The following is a 20731-nucleotide window of genomic DNA, read 5'->3' on the forward strand; positions in this document are numbered from 1 at the left end:
TTATATTCTATATTTGGGATTGGGAGGGAGACAATATTTAAGGCTTTAAGCTTAAGTATACATCCTAAATCATAGGTTCCATTAGTCAGTGGATCTTACTTCCAAGTAGACATATATAGCATGCTATAATAAGCGTCAGAAGTCAGTTTTTCTAAATATAGTTGCTAGTATCAATGTGATTACTCCAATTCTTCTGTTTCTGTTAGGCTAGGGTGAGGGAACCTATGGCCTTCCAGAGGTTACTGGACTACAATTCTCATCACCAGGCCATTGGCGATGCTGGCAGGGCTGATAGAAGCTGGAGTGCTACAAAACTCTAAAAGCAACATGATGCCCCTCACTATTCTAGAAAATGCATGAAAAACATGCCATCAAGTTCCATGGTTAAAAAAAAAACTTACAAAGATGCCACCATATTTCTCAAATAAATTATCTCTGTTTATACCAGAGAATGAATTATAAGCAGGTTTGCTACTCTTTCAGCAAGGCAAGTTTGTTTGCCTATTCAGCCTTACCTAGATTTATTTTCCTCATAGTGAGCGCTAGTCTTAATGTATCTTGCCAGTTCAATCTGCATGTCTCCAAACAGTGGAACTACTTGAAGCTGCTATCCTCAAGAGAGAAAACAAATTAAGCAAAATGTTATATGCAATCCACATCCATCCCTCTAGACAAACTACATTTAGAGTTTAGCCAGATTCAGAAAAACAAACAAAACCATCATATTTCTGCCTTTATATACAAGTTTCCCAAGGCTTAATTTAAATATAGTAGTATGACACCCAATATTAGAACTTCTTTGTTAATACTAATTCTATAATTATACATTCTTTTCTTTGTTTGCAAAAACTGATACAAAAATGAACAGCATCTTCTTTTCAAAGAAAATTTAATGTAACTGAGAGGTTACTTCTCAGAGACCAACAAAGGGAAAGGGCCAATTTTCTCAGCTTTATTATTCTGCCCACCCTCTCCTACCACCACTGAAATATTATCCAGCCTTCTGTTACATATAAGATCTCAATCATTATGTATTTGAAGCACGCAGAATAGGAATACTTTTAAGAGCAAGAGAGATAAGCATGAGATTCTCCAGATGTTGCTGGACTGCAATCTTTATCAGCCCTCTCTCGTTTAGCCAATGCTAATGGATTATGGGAAACACAGTACAATATCTGGAGGGACACACAAGCACATCCTCACCATAAGAGTATAACTATGGCCGGGGAAATGGTGGATGCTTGTTCACCAGGTATCCTAAAACATGCAATGTTAATTACCCCACAAATTTTGACATTTTCTCCATCTCCACACATAGCTCATGCTTGAAAAGCCGATTCTTGGTCCCTAAATATTCAGTGTGGTTTCCTAATTATTTAAGATGTATGTAAATACACTTTAAAGCCAGTGTGACATAATAGTTTGAGTGTTGGACTGTGACCCTGGAGACCTGGGTTCAATTCCCTGTTTGGCCATGAAAACTACTGGGTGACTTTCAGCAAGTCACACTCTCTGTCTCAGGGAAAAGCAATGCCAAACCCTCTCTGAACAAATCTTGCCAAGAAAACATGATAGGTTTGCCTTAGGGTCTCCATAAATCAGAAATGACTTGAAGACACAAAACAACAAATATACATAAACACATGTTTTAAATCACGGGTTCTTAACTTCTGGTTCTCCAGATGTTTTGGACTTTATCTCCCAGAATCCATGAATATTGGCAATGCTGGCTGGGGCTTCTAGGAACAGAACTCCAAAGGGTCTAACTGACTAATACTTCAGAATAACTGCTTCAAAAGGTAGCCAAACATTTTAACCAACCTTAAAAAACTTGTCAATCTTGGTAAGATTTATCCTTTTTTTAGCATCCAATTTATAGATGTTACTGACACTACCATCCATCAGGTACAAGCCAAAACCCATTACCTAAAAAGAGAAAATAAAACGAAACAAATATATTAGTAGCCAGTATGTTTGTTTGGGGTTTTATAGTATTTCATCCTTCTCTTCAGTTAAAAAAAAAGCACAGGAAGACCAGTAATGAGGCAATCCCTATGTGTTCTGTGCAAGACATGACACAAAAAGAAACAGTATTGAAAGGGCAGTAGAATACTAACAAACTCTGATACTAGTTTTCATTGCAGAGGTCTCCTAAATGTTTAAGAAGTATGCAAATTCTACATAAATATGTTTCAAAAGACTGGAAAAATCAGTATGTAATGCCAACCATTTATGTGTTTTGTTTGTTTGTTCATACCGTTGTTGTTAACTGCATTCAAGTCAACTTTGACTTATAGCAATGCTATGAATGAGAAACCTCCAAGTCACCTGGTTATCAACAGCACTGCTCAGGTGTTTCAAACACAGGACCATTGCTTCCTTCATTTGGTCTATCTACATGTAATGTAGTCTTCCTATTTTCCTACGGCCTTCCACCTTGCCAAGCATCACTGTCTTTTCTAATGAGTCATATCTTTTCATGTTATGTCCAAAGAAAGTCTCAGCTTAATTATGATGGCATGGACAATCCACACTGTGACATTCGGTGATAAAACTTTATACTTTGGTGTCTTGTCTAGTTCCCTTCCAAGTCCTACTCGTCTTCCGATTTCTTGACAACAGTATGCCTTCCAACCTCAGAGTCTCATCTTATGGCACTATAAGCATACCTCAGATAAAATGCCTCTGACAAAGAAACTCCTTTTTTACAAAGTCTTTTTATGGCCAGTCACCATCCTTTTTCCTCCTTGTCTTGTGTCCAGCTATAGGGTTTTTTAGCAGCATCAGCAATGGGAGGAAGATGAAGGAGGGCTGGAAGCAGCAGCTGTATGATAATGGGCCATATCATTATCTAGGCCACACAGCTGAGGGACAGTCTCCTTTCCAAGTAACGGAAGGGCTAATAAGGTGATGGTGTTGACAGGCATTTAGTGGGATCAGCATCACGGAGACGAGGTGAGAATTGTCCAATGGGAATGGCCAATTAGGAAGAAGCGCAAATGTCTGAGATCATGCCCAGCAGAAGATATAAAAGTCTCAGGCAACCATGAGGCAAAAGAGAAGAACAAAGAAGGACAAGGGGGCTGGGTGCTTGTCACACATATGAAAGCTTGGTTGAGGCTGAATGTCCCAGGGACATCCAAGATCCAAGGACATTTGTAGCATGACTAGAACAAGGAAATGTTTTTAGATAGATGCATCAGGGTTTATGTTATTTTTGTGATCTTGGCTGGATATGATATAAACTTTGTAACTTCTTCTAAGTGCATCTGAAATGAGGTGCCTTTCATGTAAGACAGTGGTTCTCAACCTTCCTAATGTTGTGACCCTTTAATATAGTTTCTCATATTGTGGTAACCCCCAGCCATAAAATTATTTTCATTGCTATATGCAAATATGTGTTTTCCAATGGTCTTAGGTGACCCCTGTGAAAAGGCTGTTCGACCCCCAAAGGGGGCCCAACCCACAGGTTGGGAAGTAAGAGATATTATTAGCTACTATTTAGAATAAAGCTTCTTTTACAGACTTCCACTTTCTCATGCACTTTCATGTGCCTGCTCAGCCTCATCTCCCGCAATGGTACGGGGAGAAAATCTTTGCCGAGTTAGAGGTAGAAAGTGCAAGTTGAACTCACAGTAACTTCCCACTGAGTTACTAGGTCACATGGGCTAAAATCAATGGGTGGTGGCAGCTCATCTAGATGCCCTCACAAGGTACCATCCTACTCAGCAGAACCCATGAGGCATGACAAACTGCCTCCGAAATCTCCTATTGACCATGTGTGAACAGCGAATAGAAAGAAAATCTACTCCAGCGTATTAGAAAAGCATAGATCTATAAGTCTGAGCACCAAAATTAAAATCATAAGGAAAGCAGAGATTAATGAAAGGGGGAAAAATCCATGGAGGTGTTTTGGAAGAAACTTTCAAATGATCTCTAAAATGTGTGAATGGTTTTGTTCACTTATACAAGACTGACCTAATTTAGTTGTTTCATTTCACATGTGCATATTGTTAGTTTTGAATTTAAAAAATCTGCTGAAACATGCTGATCTGTTCTTTTTCTGTCGTATAGGAGTCTACTCTCTCCATACCATTTTGGTACTAAAGTTTCTGTTAAAGAAGTAATGCCCAGGAACACATCTACTGTGTTAATTGTGATATACTTGTATTTATTGCTTTATTTTGAATTGTCACATCATAGGGTTTTCACAGTAAAAGGATCCAGAAATGGTTTACTGGTACCTCCTTTTGTGCAGTACTAACAAGTGTTAGTTATGGTGCCACTGATGTTGCCTCTGAGAGACACTCTGCCACTGTCACACATGTTCCCATTATTGTATTACTGCAGTATCTGGCACAAGTAGTCTGGCTGTTCAGCAAAAAGCCAGGCTGATGTGGGAGACCTTATCAACAGCACTGCTTCCATCAGCATAGCCTCTTGCCTCACAGGAGCATATAACCCCATCATCACAGAAAGGTGCTGTTGTGGTTGTGCCTTTATTTATATAGTCTATATCCCACCTTTCTGCCAACAGTAAAATACAAGTAAGACAAATTAAAGCTTAACAATAGGTTAAGGGAAACAAAGCATACTCTCAACCATAACACAACTTTTATGTCAAAGGTCTGCCTGAAAAAAAAAGGTCTTTGCTTGCTGGTGGGGAAAAAAAAAAACAGGCAAGAGATCAAACTAGCCTTCCTTGCCAGGGAGTTTCAGAGCTTGGGAATAACCATGAAGAAAGTCCAATCTCGCATCCCCAAACAAGCTTCCTAAATGGGAGAAGAACTCTGGGAGGAGATCTTAAAACTTGGGCAGGGACTGTAACAAAGAGTATGATCTTTAAAATTCTCTGGTCTGAAGTCATACAGGGTGTTTACAGGTCACAAAAACCACTGTGAATTGTGCAAAGAATGGTAACCAGGGAAGTTGTCCTAGCTGTGCTATACTAGCACCACTGGATAGTTTGGCCACAGCATTCAGAATCTCTGGAGGTTTCTGAGCACTTTTCAAAGATACCCACGCATAGAGTACACTATATTCAAAAATGGATCCTACACATATCACTCTGGCCAGATCAGACATCTCTACAAGTATGTACTCTTGGCAGACTAGCCTTAACGGAGCCAACACACTCCTGCACACTATCAAAACTGGTGCATCCAAACAGAAGGCTGAATTTAGACCTATGCCCAAATTAAAACCACCCAACAATGAGTGAGCTCCTGTTTTCTGATAATCAAAACTAAAGAACCAGAATAGGAAACCGGCACCAGAATCTTTGTAAATTTATTGTCTTAAACAGACACACATATGCACACATGTGTACATGCACGCACACACACACAGAAAGTTATTCTGAAAAACAAAAGAAACAGCCAATTAAAATATTCAATAATTGTAGTAAATTTGGGGGGGCCCAATCCAGCCAGATTCTGCCCCAAAAGATAAGATACGCTCCTTTTTGGGGCGGAAAAAGCCACCCCTTCTCCCAAAGAGGTAACTTTTCCCCCAGGAGAGCTGGCTCTGGGGCAAGTGGCGTATAAGCGGGAGAGAAGCCAGCCAGCGTATAAATCTACCTGGCTTGTGGGAGTGGCACATCTAAATGCCGCACCCTCAAGCCAGCCCCAAGTTGGCCAAAATAGGTTGTCTGTTCCAGCCCTTAGTCTTCCAAAAATATTTGCATCATTTAGTTTCAGCTCTGGATAAGACTGAGCTTACCAGAAGCTGTAAAAGGACACACTTGAATTTTCTAAATATTGAGTATACCCCTAAATAGCAAAATTAAGCTCACAAGAAGAATAAGCACGATGCATTCTGGGATCCTTAACAATGTCCTTGCCAATTTTACCTCCTACAATGTAGCACCATCAGCATTTGAGAAATAAACGGCTCAAATACACAAATCCATGCCACTTTGCATTTAATTAGCTCTCCTCCACAATCTCTCTAGGGTTTTTAAAATTATTTTTAAGGAAGTATACTGCTGAAAATGTTCAAGGTACAAATTCACTGGTCTATTCAGCACTTTAAAAATTAAGATATTCATTCAGCTAAAAGCCAATGTAATCACTGGATACTGAGCAATTTGGTTTTGCATGTCTTTTACTCAACAACACAGAATTGTATAGATTCTTTTTCAGCCCTTTTGCAATCCTCCCATAAAAATTACTTCTCCCTCCTGTGTTTTTGGAGGTGGAGTAAAGAGGAGAGCCACACATACAAACAGGAGTCTGCAATTACTCATTATTATTAGCTATTTGGTATAGAAAGTTTAAGATTTCAAGAGTATTTTGCACCATTTTTCAACAGCCCCTCCTCCCCCCACCAGAATACTGAAGTGCTTTCAGCAAGAAATTACTTCTTACTTTTAGGAGCATATGCTTCTCATTAGGTGTTAGGTACATTTTGTTCTCATAGTAATCTACGCATAAATTCACAATATCAGCAAGTAGTTCTTCATAGCCAGGAATCACCTCGAGTTGTTGCTGTAAAGACTAGGGGGGAAAATCAGTACAGTTATAGATGGCAATAAAGAAAAAAATCAATGTAAATTGTTAAAAACACTCATATAATACAAAGCATATACACAGAGATATAGCTGTCTTTATATTATATTATTAATAAGCACATAAAATACTAACTTCAGTATGAAAAAAATTAATGTTCAATTTACATTCTGCGTTATTGTTAACTTAAAAACATACTTGCGTAATCTTGTTGTGGTTGGCAAGAAACATAGACAGGTTCTGAGATTCTTGGATGGACTGAGGATCAGCCATTTTTCGCAAAAACTGGGCAGCCCTTTTTAAGAAAGAGGAAGCAGGACATGTTACATTCTATACAGACAACTGACAGCTTGTTTCTTTAGAAGCCTTCCCCAGTTTGATGACTTCCTGATCTGTACCAGTACAACTCCCATCATCCTCAACTAGCATATCAATGGTAGTTGCAGTCCAACATATTTGGCCAAACATTAGATGGATACTGCTTAGCCACACCTACAAAGAACTACGGTAACCAGTGCAAACTATAGTAAGAGATGTGTTTTATAACAGAAATTGTAATATAATACACAAACACAGGGCAGACTGCATTATAAACTGAACATCACAGTAGTCAATACAGCATGATACAACCAGACTATAATCAAGAAGTGAAATACAGTCGGTCCTTGGTATCCACGGATTCAAGCATCCGTTGATGGCAAGCCTATATTGTCCCCAATGGCAGCACATGCACATGGCCACGCCACCATTAGGGACAGTCCCCATTGTCCCATAGTGGCACGTGCACTTGGCTGCGCCACCATTAAGTTTCATTGTCCTCAGTGCAGCTGCGCTGCTACTGGGGATGACAGGGGCTGTCCCTAATGGCAGTGCAGTCATGTGCATGCAGTGCCATTGAAGTTCCATTGTCCCTAACGGTGGTGTGGTGCATGCGCCACCATGGGAGACATTGGAACTTGAGCATCCATTGGATTTTCGTATCTGCAGGGGGGTCTGGAACAGATACCTCATAGATATTGAGGGCCGACTGTAGAAGCATTACAACAGAAGAACAACAAGAGTGCACGTACAGATAAAGTGAGAGAGATATAGTGTCACAATGTCCTGAGCCACATGGAAATTTATAAACACCAAGATTGGGGGTGAGAGGAGACACAGCTAGTTAAAACACATCCCATTCTGGAACATTTTAATTATTTTTCCAGCAGTGATCATTTGCACAGTAGGAAAGGCAGTATGAGCTGTCTACCCATGGGATACAGCTGGAATAAATGTTTCCCATTATATTTGGAATGCTGTTGATCTCTGTGAGTAGCCAAGCTGTAGAATGGCTCAAAGTCTTTATTCAGATACATGTTGGTGGGTAAACTGTCATCGTATTTGTTGTTGTTGTTGTTGTTATATTTATTTATATCCTGCATTTCCCCTCAAAATTGGGTAACAAAGTTGCTTACAAATTAAAAGAACAATACAAATAAAAACATACAAAATGTCTGAGAATCACAATTAAACCAGTACAGTATTAAAACATATAACTTATTAAAAAAAATAAAATGCAATAAAAAAGATAAAAGCACTTAAAAGCAGTACATATTATAACAATTAAGAATACTAAAATGCATTAAAACAATAAAACTAAAACCATATACAGACCCTTAAAAACCTTCAAAGCCATTTTTGTGGCCCTTGATATCTCCAGATTTCCTGAACTACACCTTTTCTGGCCAAAATATATAATATAAGATATAAAATACAATATAAAATACCCCGAAAAGAGAATCTGCTTTCAGAAGAGGGGTGCTTCTGTAAATAATATTTTATGGCAGGTACAAACAAAAACAATTGTAAAATATTTACAATATTTGCAATGTTTTAAAATATTTGAGAAATGGTGTCAAGTACTAGACCTCCATTATGAACATATGAAACTAAATCTATATGAGCAATGGCACAAGAAACACTGCTCAGATCTTACTGCACACCCTTGAAGGGCACCAAGTCAAATCCCTAGAACTTAAGTGGTTAAAAGTTATTAAGTCAAAAGTCATTATGTGGTAGCAGGGGGTGTCTTTTTCAACTACCAGCTAAAGAAAACTCTTCCCTCCTTGGCCCTCCACCTCCTACACTACCCTAAAGATTGAAGTCTAAAACCAGTCACCCACCTTGAATACAAGTGATTTTATATTCAGACAGTCCAAAAGAAAACCCTGCATGGAAAAGGATTTTTTTTCTTAAAGGAAACAATGAGAGATTAATGAGGCTATTCATCATAATTAACATCACATTCAGCCATCTGGCACTTTTCTGCCAAGCAGGATTTTGCAGGTGTTATCTTAGAGGTTAGCCTCTTGTTGCCTATTATTTCTAACAATCCAGTCATAATGCATTTTCACTCAGACGTAATTCCTAACACATTACATGAGTAAAACTATGCATAAAGCACAAAACATGAAAAATACATACAGACCAAAACTGGCCTCTTTTTTGGCAAAGGCAGCAGCCTGGGGTTTTCCAGTGGATTTAGGTATAAAGAATGCTTTTTACTGTTGTTACTGTGGAGTGCTGGGGTTCAAAATTCCCAACAAAACAGATAATCTTATGTGACAGTTTTCCTCTATCATACCAGATTTACAAACTGTGACCAATGAAGACCAAAATCTAAAAACTGTACTTTCCTTTGTCATACAACAGTTTCACACTTTAAGAAAAAAATGTTATATTTATTTATCGTTAATTATTATTTTAAAAACATATTTACTGTAAGAACAGAATATGGAGAAACAGAATGGTTCCCAATTGGCAAAGGGGTCAGGCAAGATTGCATCCTTTAACCCTATCCATCCAATTTGTATGCAGGAAATATTATATGAAGAGCAGACTTAGACACAGAAGAAAGGGTGAAGATAGGAGGAAGGAATACCAATAACCTAAAATATGCAGATGACACCATACTACTAGCAGAATACATCACAGACTTGGAACAATCGCTAAAGAAAGTCAAAGAAGAAAGTGCAAATGCAGGCCTAATGTTAAATTTGAAGAGAACAAAAATAATGACCACAGATGATTTACATAAATTCAACCTAGATAATGAAGAAATCAAAATTGTTAAGGATTTCCCATGCCTTGGATTAAGCAGTGATCAGAATGGAGACTGTTGTCAAGACATCAGAAGAAGATTAGGAATGGGAAGGATAGCTATGAAAGAACTAGACAAAATCCTAAAGTGTAAAGATATACAGCTGAACACTAAAGTTAGGACCATTCAAGCCATTGTATTCCCTATTACCATGTATGGCTGTGAGAGCTGGGCAATGAAGAATGTAAATAGGAAGAAAATTAATTCATTTGAGATGTGGTGCTGGAGATGATACCATAGAAAGCTAAAAAGACAAACAAATGGGCCCTAGGACAGATCAAAAAATAAATCTCCCTGGAAGCCAAGGGCCTGAACAGACAGGCCAAAATAAAGCTGCTTTACTTTATTTTGTCACTTTGGAGGTATGCTGTTTAAATGCTGCATTTGTCCTAAGAGGCCAAAAGCCACGCCAAAGCCATGCTCCAGTCCTAAGGCCTGGAGCGCATCTTTGGCACAGCTTCTAACAATCTTAAGATGTGTGTGTCATTTAAACAGCATGCCTCCAAAGTGACCTGAAGCAACTCTATTTTGGTCTGTCTGTTCAGGCCCCAAGATGACTAAATTGAAGCTGTCATACTTCGGCCACACACTGAGATGTCATGACTCATTAGAAAAGCCAACGATGCTGGATAGAGGGCAGTAGAAAAGGGGGAAGACCTCATGCCAGATGGATAGACTCAAGCAGGGAGACAAAGGGCTTGAGCCTTCAGACTTGAGCAGGGAGGCAAAAAATGGGGGGGGGGGGTGTTGGGGGTTGGAAATGTCTTATTCACAGGGTCACCATGAATTGAGATTGACTCAAAAACAGCTAACAAGAACAAACACCCTGCCCTGTATGAAAAATCTCAGGTTGGCTTACAAATAATAAAAAGAGAGAGAGAACAGTTTAAAACAATAAAAATAATTTTTAAAAGGTAAAAATCTATTATCAAATCTGATCACCCATATGGAGGAGAAATGTCTGAGTGTGTCAAGCCTGCTGAGGCGTGTGTGTGTGTGTGTCTTAGAACTGAGAGGAGTGCAGTTGGGAATAAGGGTTCAGCCAGAATGGGATTCAGACTCCCATATCAGGAGAAAGGATTTTAAAGGGACAAAAGAAGTCCAGTAACACTACCGAATGTGTCAAGACTGCTGAGCAGTGGAACTGAAAGAGGTGCAGTTATAGGTATAGATGCCTTAAGGGGGTTCAGATTCCCATATTAAGAGGGAAAGATTTTAGAAGGACAAAAGGAGTCCTATGAAATCAGTTTAAAGAGACAAGTTCTTTGAACAGTGGATAGTGAGTAAAGGGATGGCTCTGATCCACATTATTCTGTAGAATTGTAATTTATGAATAGAACTAGAGATTCATAGAATTTATACTCCTACCGAATAAGCTTTAGCAGAAGGTGTGTGCAAAGAACTAAAACACAGTTGAAGAGTAACTGAAGTCCTTAAGAAAACTGAAACAAAGTCTATTTGTAACAAATGAAGTAATATACACTGTGTAACCATAAGCTTTGAAAACCGACCAGCTACCAAAAGAGATACCATCATGAGCTCTTTCTGTAAATAAAAGTTATTTTCTTTTGTTCACATAGGAGTGGCCTGAAGTGATTTATGTTTAACATCAAAACACACTACCAAGAATAGAAGAAAGACTTAAGAATGAAGAGACTAACGACAGTGGGAGGGAAGACCAAGGGTTAGAGGGTTAATTCTGCAGTAAAAGAAGCGTCCAACTGTTTGTCTTAAGACAGAAGAATCCTGTGTAACCCAGTAGTCACATAATTTGATGCCTATCGGTGGGATCCGAAAGACAGTGTGGTGGGATATGAAACATTTAGTGTGAAAGACCCAAGAGATCCGGCCTCCACAGAGACCTTAGGCAGAAGTTACACGGATAAACTTCCCAAATCCCGGGCAAGCAATATGTCAAAAGCCCTTTTTCTTATTTCAAGTTAGGGCCGGTACAGATCGGCATGAAAAGCCGGCTTCCACTAGCTTGGGGGTATGGTATACGCACAATGCACGTCCCCAAGATGTCTGGTAGCCGGCTTCACACTGCACAGCTGTCTGCACGGCAGCGCCTTCAGGGCCCTCCAGTAGCGTTAGAAAGTGGTGGCAAAGGTGCATGTTTTACCTATATACTGCAAATGTAGAATCTGCATCAAACAACTAGTGCCATCTTGTGGCCACATTGTCTTATAGTTTGTTGTTAAATAACTTCATGTTGACGCAAACTTTTGGAAACACACTCAAAGGATTCTTTTGGCAAGATTTATTTAAAGAGGGATTTGTCACTGCCTTCCTCAAAGGATGAGAGAGTGTGATTAACACAAGGTCACTCAGTGGGTTTCCATGGCTGAGGGCAGATTTAATCCCTACTTTTCCTGAGGACTATTCCAATACACAAACCACTACACCACATTAATTATTGTTTGTTGTTGTGTGCTTCCAAGTCATATTTAATTTATGGCAATCCTAAGGCAAGTGTATTATGGGGGGGGGGGGGTGTTTTGGCAAATTTCTTCAAAGGGGGTTTCTTCATCTACAGTCATTGGCGCGTTACAGACCGCCCAAAACAGGTGGTCTCGTGCCGTTGCCGGTTGCTGTGTCTGGGAACTGCAGCAGCCAAACTGCGCGGTTCCCGGGCGCAGCAACAAAGAAGCGCCAAAATGGGGCTTCTTCCTGGGCCCCGGAAGAGGCGCCGCAAGGCGCGAAGCGCACACTCGCAGTGCCACTTCCGGTCCGTGACGTCAAAATGGCAGCGCCCATCCATATGCGGCGGTGCCATTTTGACGTAGTCGTTATGCGCGATGGGCAAGGCGCGTCAGGAAGCGCCGCCCCTCGCGCATAACGACGGCGCCCCATAGGGCCCATCCAGAATGCATCATTATTTTTGTTTTCTTAATCCTCACTTGTAAACCTGCCTTTGCAATTTCTTCCTTGACTTTCTTCTGTAATCGTTCCAAGTCTCTGCTATTTTCTGCTAGTACTATGGTGTCACCTGCTATCTTAAAGTCTTGATGTTGCTTCGTCAAATTTTTGTGCTTTCTTCTTCTGAGTCTAATCCTGCCTTACATTTGATATATTCAGTACACAAATTGAACAGATTGGGCTGTGCCACAATCTTGGCCTGGACCATGCTGACTATATGGCCCACTCTCAAAGTGATCTGCCGCCACAAGTCCCATATAGCCAGGAGTTGGATTTTTTTCCACTCCTTTTTGCTCCGAAGTGAGGCATCAGAGCGGCTTCCAACCACTTTGGGGGCGTGTGTCATTTGAACCCCAAAGAGGCCAGAAGCCACCTTATTTGGCCCATGTGTTCAGGGCCATAGGCACCTACAGGGAGGGAGACAAGGGCACATATCAAAGTAATAAGCAGAAAAGGCAATGCAAAAAGAGCATAATTTTTTAAGTGCTTTCTCATTTTGAGGGTATATTTTAGACAGCATTTTTTCAGGTTTTCAGCCAATCCTAAATGTTTCCCAAAAAAAAAGTAAGGAGTTTCCTCTTCCTCAGTTTCCTCTTTTTTCTTAACAACAAATAATTTTCTTAACATACTAATAAGAACAATTTACTTTTGTAACATTCTAAGCTCTGTTTTTCCCCCGTTTAATTAAACTCACCGCTTGTAAGCTGAATGGTCATTCTTCACACTGCACTTCATATTCTTCAGCTCATCTAAGACAGCAAACATGTTGATAAACTTTCCAAGAGTGATGAGATATGCTTCAGACACAAAGTCCTTCCTCCTTTCTGCATGGCACAAGCGCTTCACCTCTCCACAAAATCTTTCAATTGCATTTCTCTGTTGAGCAAAATAACTTTGTGTTACAGAAAACATAGTACAGTATAAGCTACATTCCATTTAATTTCAGTGTGTGATACAGCATTCACACATCTGGGCTGAACTAACAAGATGTCCTAATAAGATTTTTTTTCATGAATGGTTAAGCACAAAATGATTCTTAATGCTAAATTTCCACTAAAATACAAAGAAGGAAGAAAACCCCACAAACCTTCAATAAAACAAATATATATGAAAGAAGGCTAGCGAGGGAGCAACTATGAAAAGAAAAATAATTATTCTAGGAACTAGTATCCCTTTACCTGAAAATACATAAAATTCATCAGCTTTGTGACCTCCGGCTCCAGAACTTCCACTGTTTTTTCATAAATTTCCACTCTGTTTGGCTGCTCGTTACATTTCACCTGGAAAGATGGGGAGGGGAAAATTTACTAGATCACACAGGCAGTTCACAAAGACCTCGTTTTCCTAACTATAAAACTTCCACAGTGATACCAGTCTGAAATTGTTCTGTGCCATACAACATGGCCTTTTAATTTCCAAAATAGTAAGATTTCACTTTTCCCTCTTTAAATGTTAAGAATTATATTTCTATACAAATTACAGAGCTGCCAGTCATGAAGTACAGATCACATCAACAATGTACAAATTAATCTTTATCAACTACTGAAAAGCATTTTAAAGGGCTTTATTTTTAAAATATTCTCACATTATTTAGGTGTTAAACAGGTACCAAGCTAGTTTTTCTTGCTGTCATATGATAAAAGCAATTTTTAACATGTTATGCAACCTGTCTACCCAAGCAAATGAGAAAAGAAAAAAAACAAAAATTAAAAATAAGAGGGTAGGGGGAAAACCTCAGAGGTGACTGATCCTATTATGAAAATTATCTGGCAGGTAACACCAAATCAAAAAGGGTGCCCTGGACCTGGTCCGCCAAGCAGGAGCTATGCTGGAACAAAAGGTTTCTCCTATAGCCATGATGGTGAACCTATGTCACACTTCCATGAGTGGCAAGCATTGGTCAGGGAGCCCGTTGCTCCTCCTCCCTGCTGATTCCTGGCCTTCAGCTGTCTCTCAGAGGAAGAGGAGCAACCAGAATGCACCCTCCCCCCCCCCCCCGGTCCCAGACCTTCCCCGGCTTCTAGTTTCTCTCAGAGATAGGTGAAGGTTGGTGAAAGAGTAGGGGGGAGAAGTCATGCCCTGGAAGCCCCACCCCTGGCACCAGGTACTACCCAGTGCTGGAAAAAAATTAGTTCAGGCATGCGGCCCCAAAAAAGTTCACCATCACTGTTCTATAGGTTGGATTGAGGCAAGTGCAGCTTCAGTTTGGCTCCATCTTCCAATATCACTAAATAGCAGGGTCATCTCAGATGTTACACCTGCCTTCTTTCTACCTTTTGGCAATTTCTTCATCAATTTCTGTAGGCTTCAAATGAAGAAGATGCCCAAGAAGAGGGCAAAAAGTGGTGACAGTGCTTGGGACACAAGCCCTTCTGCCAAAGCATGTCAGAAAATTGTGCTTTAAAAATAATGAGAAAAATTAACAGCGACTGCCCATCTCCACTTAGAGATAAAGGGCAGCACTTGCTAGCCACAGAAAACACATGCAGTACATTCTGCTGGGTTTGGCAGGAAGCTGAATGAATATAAATTTTCTGTTCCTAGCATCACTTCCTGAGGCCAACTTATGTGTCTTCCAAGAAGTCCAGTCCTTTCCTTGGAGAGATGTTAGTGGAAAGGAAACCCTATGTAGGTAAATAGAGAGACGTTTGAGATGCAGGAAGAGGATCCAATAAGGTATCCTGATAGAATTCTTCAAACTTACAGGATTGGTGAATGTATGTGAGAAAGACATAAAGAGAAGAAAGAATTTGTATGACAGAGTGAAACAGGGGAGGAGAGGCACCACAAGAAGATGTGAATTATTCCAAACATGTTCTCCCCCAAACAGGCTTAGGGGCCCTCAAAGGTTCCCTAAGAGTAAGTTCTGCTTTTATAGTTTATGTGGGTTTGAGTGCTACAAAATCAGGGAAATTAAGATCACCTGTACCAGGCATTTAGGGTGGAGTAGATATGGGTAGATATGGAGAAAATCTCTTTCTTGCACTCTCTAGCCCTCTCTCATTGTAGCTGGTCCCCTACTTAAAAGGCAAAATTACAGAGGTGTGCATTTTTTCTCTCTCTCTCTCGCTGGCATGCATCTGCCATATTCCTAACAGATATGCTGAGTCTCTCTCTCTCTCTCTCTCTCTCTCTCTCTCTCTCTCTTTCTGACATGCATCATTGAGCAGCTATCTCTAGAACCAACTCCATGGAAGTGGAAAATGTTTGGGTGGGGTGCAAAAAAAGAAAGAAGACCATTCTCTCTGTCCCATCCTTCTCCTGTCACATAGCCTCACTGTTGCACAACTACCATTTGTATTCCTTTACCTTCTTGCTAGCCAATGCATGCACAGGCTACACTCCACACAGTGCGTGATAATTATTTTCTGACACAAATTGCTCACAGGGCACTGCATACACATCTATGCAGTATTAAATATTAAATCTATGCAGTATTAAATACAGCTGTTAACTAAGAAATGTATTACAGTCGGCCCTTTGTATCTGCGAGAGATTTGTTCCAGATCACCCCCCTGCAGCACATAATACAAAAAGCAAGACCTTAAGTCCCACTGTCACCAATGGCAGTGCAACATGTGTGCAGCTGCTAGTGCGGCTGCATGCATATACCACCATTGATAACAATGGGGCTTGCCATACACAAATGTTCAGATCCGTGGATGGCAAGCCTGCAGATGGCAAGAGCCCATTGTATTACAACACACAGCAGCCTGTGAGGGGAAATGAACTTAAAATATTGTGAAGTAACTTGCCTGAATCATCCATAATTTGAAAATTACTCACATGTATATGGCCACCTGTGCAACTGTAAGAAACCAAAGTGATAGTTCTCGGAATCAATTTGCTTCTTTACCTGAGGGATGGCTCTTGAGCAGCTTCTCCATGTGTACAGCATAATAGCATATTCTTGGCCTTCTTCCAACATTTCATTCTATAATAAAAATAACAACTAGCAGTTATACAAAATGATACAGGGGAAAATGGCCAGAGCAAAATGACAGAGACATAAACAGATAATATAAAAGGAGGACATTTAATTATGATATATTTTAACATATTATTGTGCCTTGATTTTACTTTAATTTTACATTCTGCTGTCTTTAGTCATTGCTTTATTGTATCATTGTTGTCATTTGTATGTTTAATACAATATACACCCCACCTGTAGAAAACTTTGCATGTAGGGAAAATTGAAAAGGAAGCAAACAAATGTCCACACCGTCTAACATATCATTTTAAAAGAAATGCAAGCCTATGCTTTACATCAGAACACTGAAAGTGAAATTACTCTGTATATTACTCTACTCGTTGAAGACATTAAGTTAATTTTACTTCTTCTTTCTAAGTGTGATAGCATTCCTAGGATTAGGAACACAACCAAATTCTTCATTTTTAAGAATAATTATTAATGCTTCACAACAATTATTAGACCTCAGATCCTACCAAATAACAAATAGGAAACCAAGAGTTTTAGGATGCTGAATTGCCCAGTATACATTAAAATCAGTTGAAAAAACACAAATGTATTTTTTATTTCTTTCTATTGTAATCAGAGCTGGCCCAAGAAAACCCCATGACCACCTATCCCCATCCCTGGCAGTAAAAAATAAAACAACAACCAACAATCTATTGCCATTTCACAATAACCCAAAATCAGTCTCTTAAGCCAGCCATCTCACACTGCCAAATGTGGCTGTACTGTAATCAAAAGCTGAAAGAAACATCATTAAATATTTATCATGCTACCCAAATCCTGCTTTCCCACAGTTTTATATGGTTGTTTAAAAAAGAAAAATATAATAAAAGAGAAGAAAAAAACAGTATTTACCATACTGGAATGGACAGTTGCTTGTTCAATGTATCTTGCAATGCCTGTGACAAATGCATTCCTGTCTTCAAAATTGGTGTTGAAATTTGGCTGTATGATAGAAAACACACCACAAAGAGAAGGGATTAACAGTCTTGAAAGAGGGGGGGGGGGGGAAGGAATCAAGCCAAGGTAATTCAAAGATCTTAAAAAATATTTTAAAAGGTAATATTTAACATACATGTCTTAACATGTATACGCACATGGACACACTCTTCCATTTACAAATAACATACCTGATAAAGCAAGGATGATGGAGGTGGTTCAATACAAGGTTGCTGATCTGGCAGTGGTAATTCTTCCAAAAGATCCACATTGGACAAAGCATCCTCTAGGGTAACTTGAGCCGTCATTCTGAACCTATAAAAAACGAGAACAGGAACTTTAAAGAAAACTAATAAAATTTAATGTTCTCTCTATATAATTTATAAAATAGTTACAGGAGTAGCTCAATTAACAAGGTATCTGGCAAAGCAGCTCCTTTTTACAAAACCATTTAATGCCCAACAAGCCCTTCTTTTCCTCCTTGTCCTCTGTTTATCTTTTTAGCAGCATTAGCATTGGGACGATAGTGAAGAGCTGGAGAAACACAGACTTTCAGTGTCAGGTTGCAGCAATGAATCTGCTCTAAACAATACAATAAAGCTTGAGCTGGGAAAGAATGGGATTGGATCTAGCCAATCCTCTGTGTGGCTTCTTGCAAGAGGCAAGGTAACCAGCAGCTGCCTCCAGAATCCCTTGCTGAGCACATGTGAACAACAAAACACAGAGAAAAAAGAGAGAACAGATAAGTTTGCCTCACCAGCTGACACATGCCAGCTAACATAAATGTTATTGTTTACTTATGCAAGACTCACCTGACCTGGTTGTTTCATTTCTCACATGCTAGTGTTAATTTTAGATTTTAAAAATTGCAGAAACATGTCAAACTTTCTTTCTTTATGGTACACAGGTCAATCCCTAATCTTTCTATGATACTTCTTCCTCTGGTACCAAATTTTCTGTTAAATAAATAATGCCCAGGAACACATCTACTTCATTAACTTGGTTTTACATGTATAACCCTGCAAAGGCAGGATTATTGCCGATTATAAAGAAAACAAAAATGATAACCAGAGAGGAGCTACATAAATTCAACCTACACAATGAGGAAATTAAAATAACTAAAGATTTCCTATACCTTGTATCAAACATTGATAAGAATGCAGTCAAGAAATAAGACAATATGGGTAGGATAGCCAAGAAAGATCTAGACAAGATCCTAAAGTGTAAAGGCATACAACTGAACAGTAAAATTAGAATTGTTCAAGTCACTGTATTCCCCATCACCATGTATGGATGTGAGAAAAGGACAGGCAGATATTTGAGATGTGGTGGTGGTGAAGAGGCTGAAGATACCATGGGGAGCCAAAATGACAAACAAATAGGGACCTTGAACAGATCAAGCCCAAACTCTCACTGGAAGCCTGGATGATCAAATTGAGGCTGTTATACTTTGACCACATTATGAAGAGGCATGACTCACTAGAAAAGACACCAATGATAGGAAAGATAGAGGGTAGTAAAAAGAGGAAGACTTCATGCCAGATGGATGGATTCAATTAAGGAGGTCAGAGGCCTGAATTTACCAAACCTAAGCAGAGCAGTGGAGGAAAAGGGGTCTTGATGGTATCTCATACAAAGAGATTGGGTCAACTCAGTGGCAGTTAACAACAACAGACTTATATACATAATAAACTAAAAGAAACTATTAATGTAGCATAATGTGGAAATACAAGTACAATCTATTACTTGGAGCACATAAGAAAGGGAATATTCTGACCAAACCCTTATGCTGATATTTGACAGAGAAAATTCAGCACAGTGTGACTTCATCATACTGATAAAGAAATGCCAAGATATGAGGCTTACCACATCCCGAGGAGCTTTTAGCTCATAAGTCCCCACACAGAGGAAATGCTCTCAACTAATCTTCACCAAACAAAGATGACAGGCAAAAGCCATGAAAGTGACTATCACATTTAAAAAACAACAAGTTCTTTATCACAAAATGTATTATCTGAGTTACTACATCCCTAAGTGTTTTATTTCCTAGGGCTGAAACCTGCCTCCAAGTTCACAGCCTCTGCCCCGTAAAGGTAGATGTGATGAGATCTGCTAGCATTATTCAACAGTTATTCAGAATAGAAGTTCAAGTTCAAACACCAGCAGAACTACCCCAATGATTTTTAAAGGACTGTCAGGAAAAAAGCTACTACAGTATGTACTCTAAGACAGCACAACAAACCTTCATATGCATAGTTACAACTATGCATATATTTCTCACATTTCAGCTCAAACACCACCCTCACACCTGTATCCTTTTTTAAAGGTAAAAATGTTGTGGTAAGTGGACCCTGGGCTCACAAGACTGAAGTGCCAAGACATTTCGATTAGCAGGGACTTTGATTAGAAATGCCAAGACTTTTTGATTTGCCACTACTGTCACCTCCTCCCTGAGATATTCTTGTTCTCTCTGACCTGAGCTGCAATCCTAAGGAGAAAATGGGTTTCCCCATCGACAATTCATAACACATCAAGTCTCCCTTATCTGAAATGTTTGGGACCAGAAGTGTTTTAGATTTCGTAGTTTTTCAGATTTTGGAATATTTGCATTACACATAATGAATTAACTTGGGGTTGGGACTCAAGTATCAACATGAAATTCATTTATGTTTCCTATATACCTTATACACATAGCCTGGAGGTATTTTCATAATTTTGTGTGTGAAACAAAGTTTGTGTACAATGAACCATCAGAAGTCACTGAGTCATCTATGTGGACAATGTTGGATTGTGGAATATTTCGCATTTTGGAATTCCAGACAAAGGAAACTCAACCTGTATTGTGAGCTATCGCTGTCACATACTGACGTCCACAGGACTGACTATGCTTACCTTCATGTGTGTGTATATGTGCCTTAAAGTTGCCATCTAGCCCACAAACTGGCTCAGAATTCAATTTGTTGTTGTGCATTCACTGGCATGCCTTCACTGCAAAAACCTATGGATTTCCCTTTAGTTTTGTCCCAGATTTGTTGTGAAAAAAAGGAACCTTTTGTGCAGTTTCTATTTCAGCGGCCTGTGTGTTGACTACACTTCCTTATTTTAGCTCCAAGCAAACATGACAAATCAGCATCTGACAGAAAAGCAAGAGAAAAAGAGTACCATCAGCTCAAATATCGTGTTTCAAAAATGAGGAAATCAGCAGATTGCTACATAGCTGGGCCCTGTCTATGTTCCATGCTTATTCAG

At 39.4% G+C, this 20731-nt stretch overlaps 1 protein-coding gene across 3 annotated transcripts in view; it reads right to left on the reverse strand.

The window, feature by feature from the left end:
• Positions 1 to 20731, reverse strand: part of LOC149319341 (cytoplasmic FMR1-interacting protein 1) — a 71892-nt gene that overhangs the window by 40829 nt on the left and 10332 nt on the right. For 2 of the 3 annotated variants that reach the window (XM_089511508.1, XM_089511509.1), the window contains exons 2-11: positions 20375 to 20615; positions 17674 to 17797; positions 17399 to 17488; positions 16424 to 16501; positions 13746 to 13847; positions 13262 to 13443; positions 6708 to 6804; positions 6369 to 6497; positions 1822 to 1926; positions 516 to 607 (exon numbers count right to left, since the gene is read on the reverse strand). In XM_089511508.1, the coding sequence (XP_089367634.1) occupies positions 516 to 607; positions 1822 to 1926; positions 6369 to 6497; positions 6708 to 6804; positions 13262 to 13443; positions 13746 to 13847; positions 16424 to 16501; positions 17399 to 17488; positions 17674 to 17790 (992 nt within the window). In that variant the 5' untranslated portion in view covers positions 17791 to 17797; positions 20375 to 20615. The remainder of the gene's footprint in view (positions 1 to 515; positions 608 to 1821; positions 1927 to 6368; positions 6498 to 6707; positions 6805 to 13261; positions 13444 to 13745; positions 13848 to 16423; positions 16502 to 17398; positions 17489 to 17673; positions 17798 to 20374; positions 20616 to 20731) is intronic. The other variant, XM_089511507.1, reaches the window with a different exon arrangement.

This window comes from Sceloporus occidentalis, unplaced genomic scaffold, assembly GCF_023333645.1.
Source record: "Sceloporus occidentalis isolate IW3139 unplaced genomic scaffold, rSceOcc1.0.p SCAF_2, whole genome shotgun sequence".
NCBI lineage: Eukaryota > Metazoa > Chordata > Lepidosauria > Squamata > Phrynosomatidae > Sceloporus > Sceloporus occidentalis.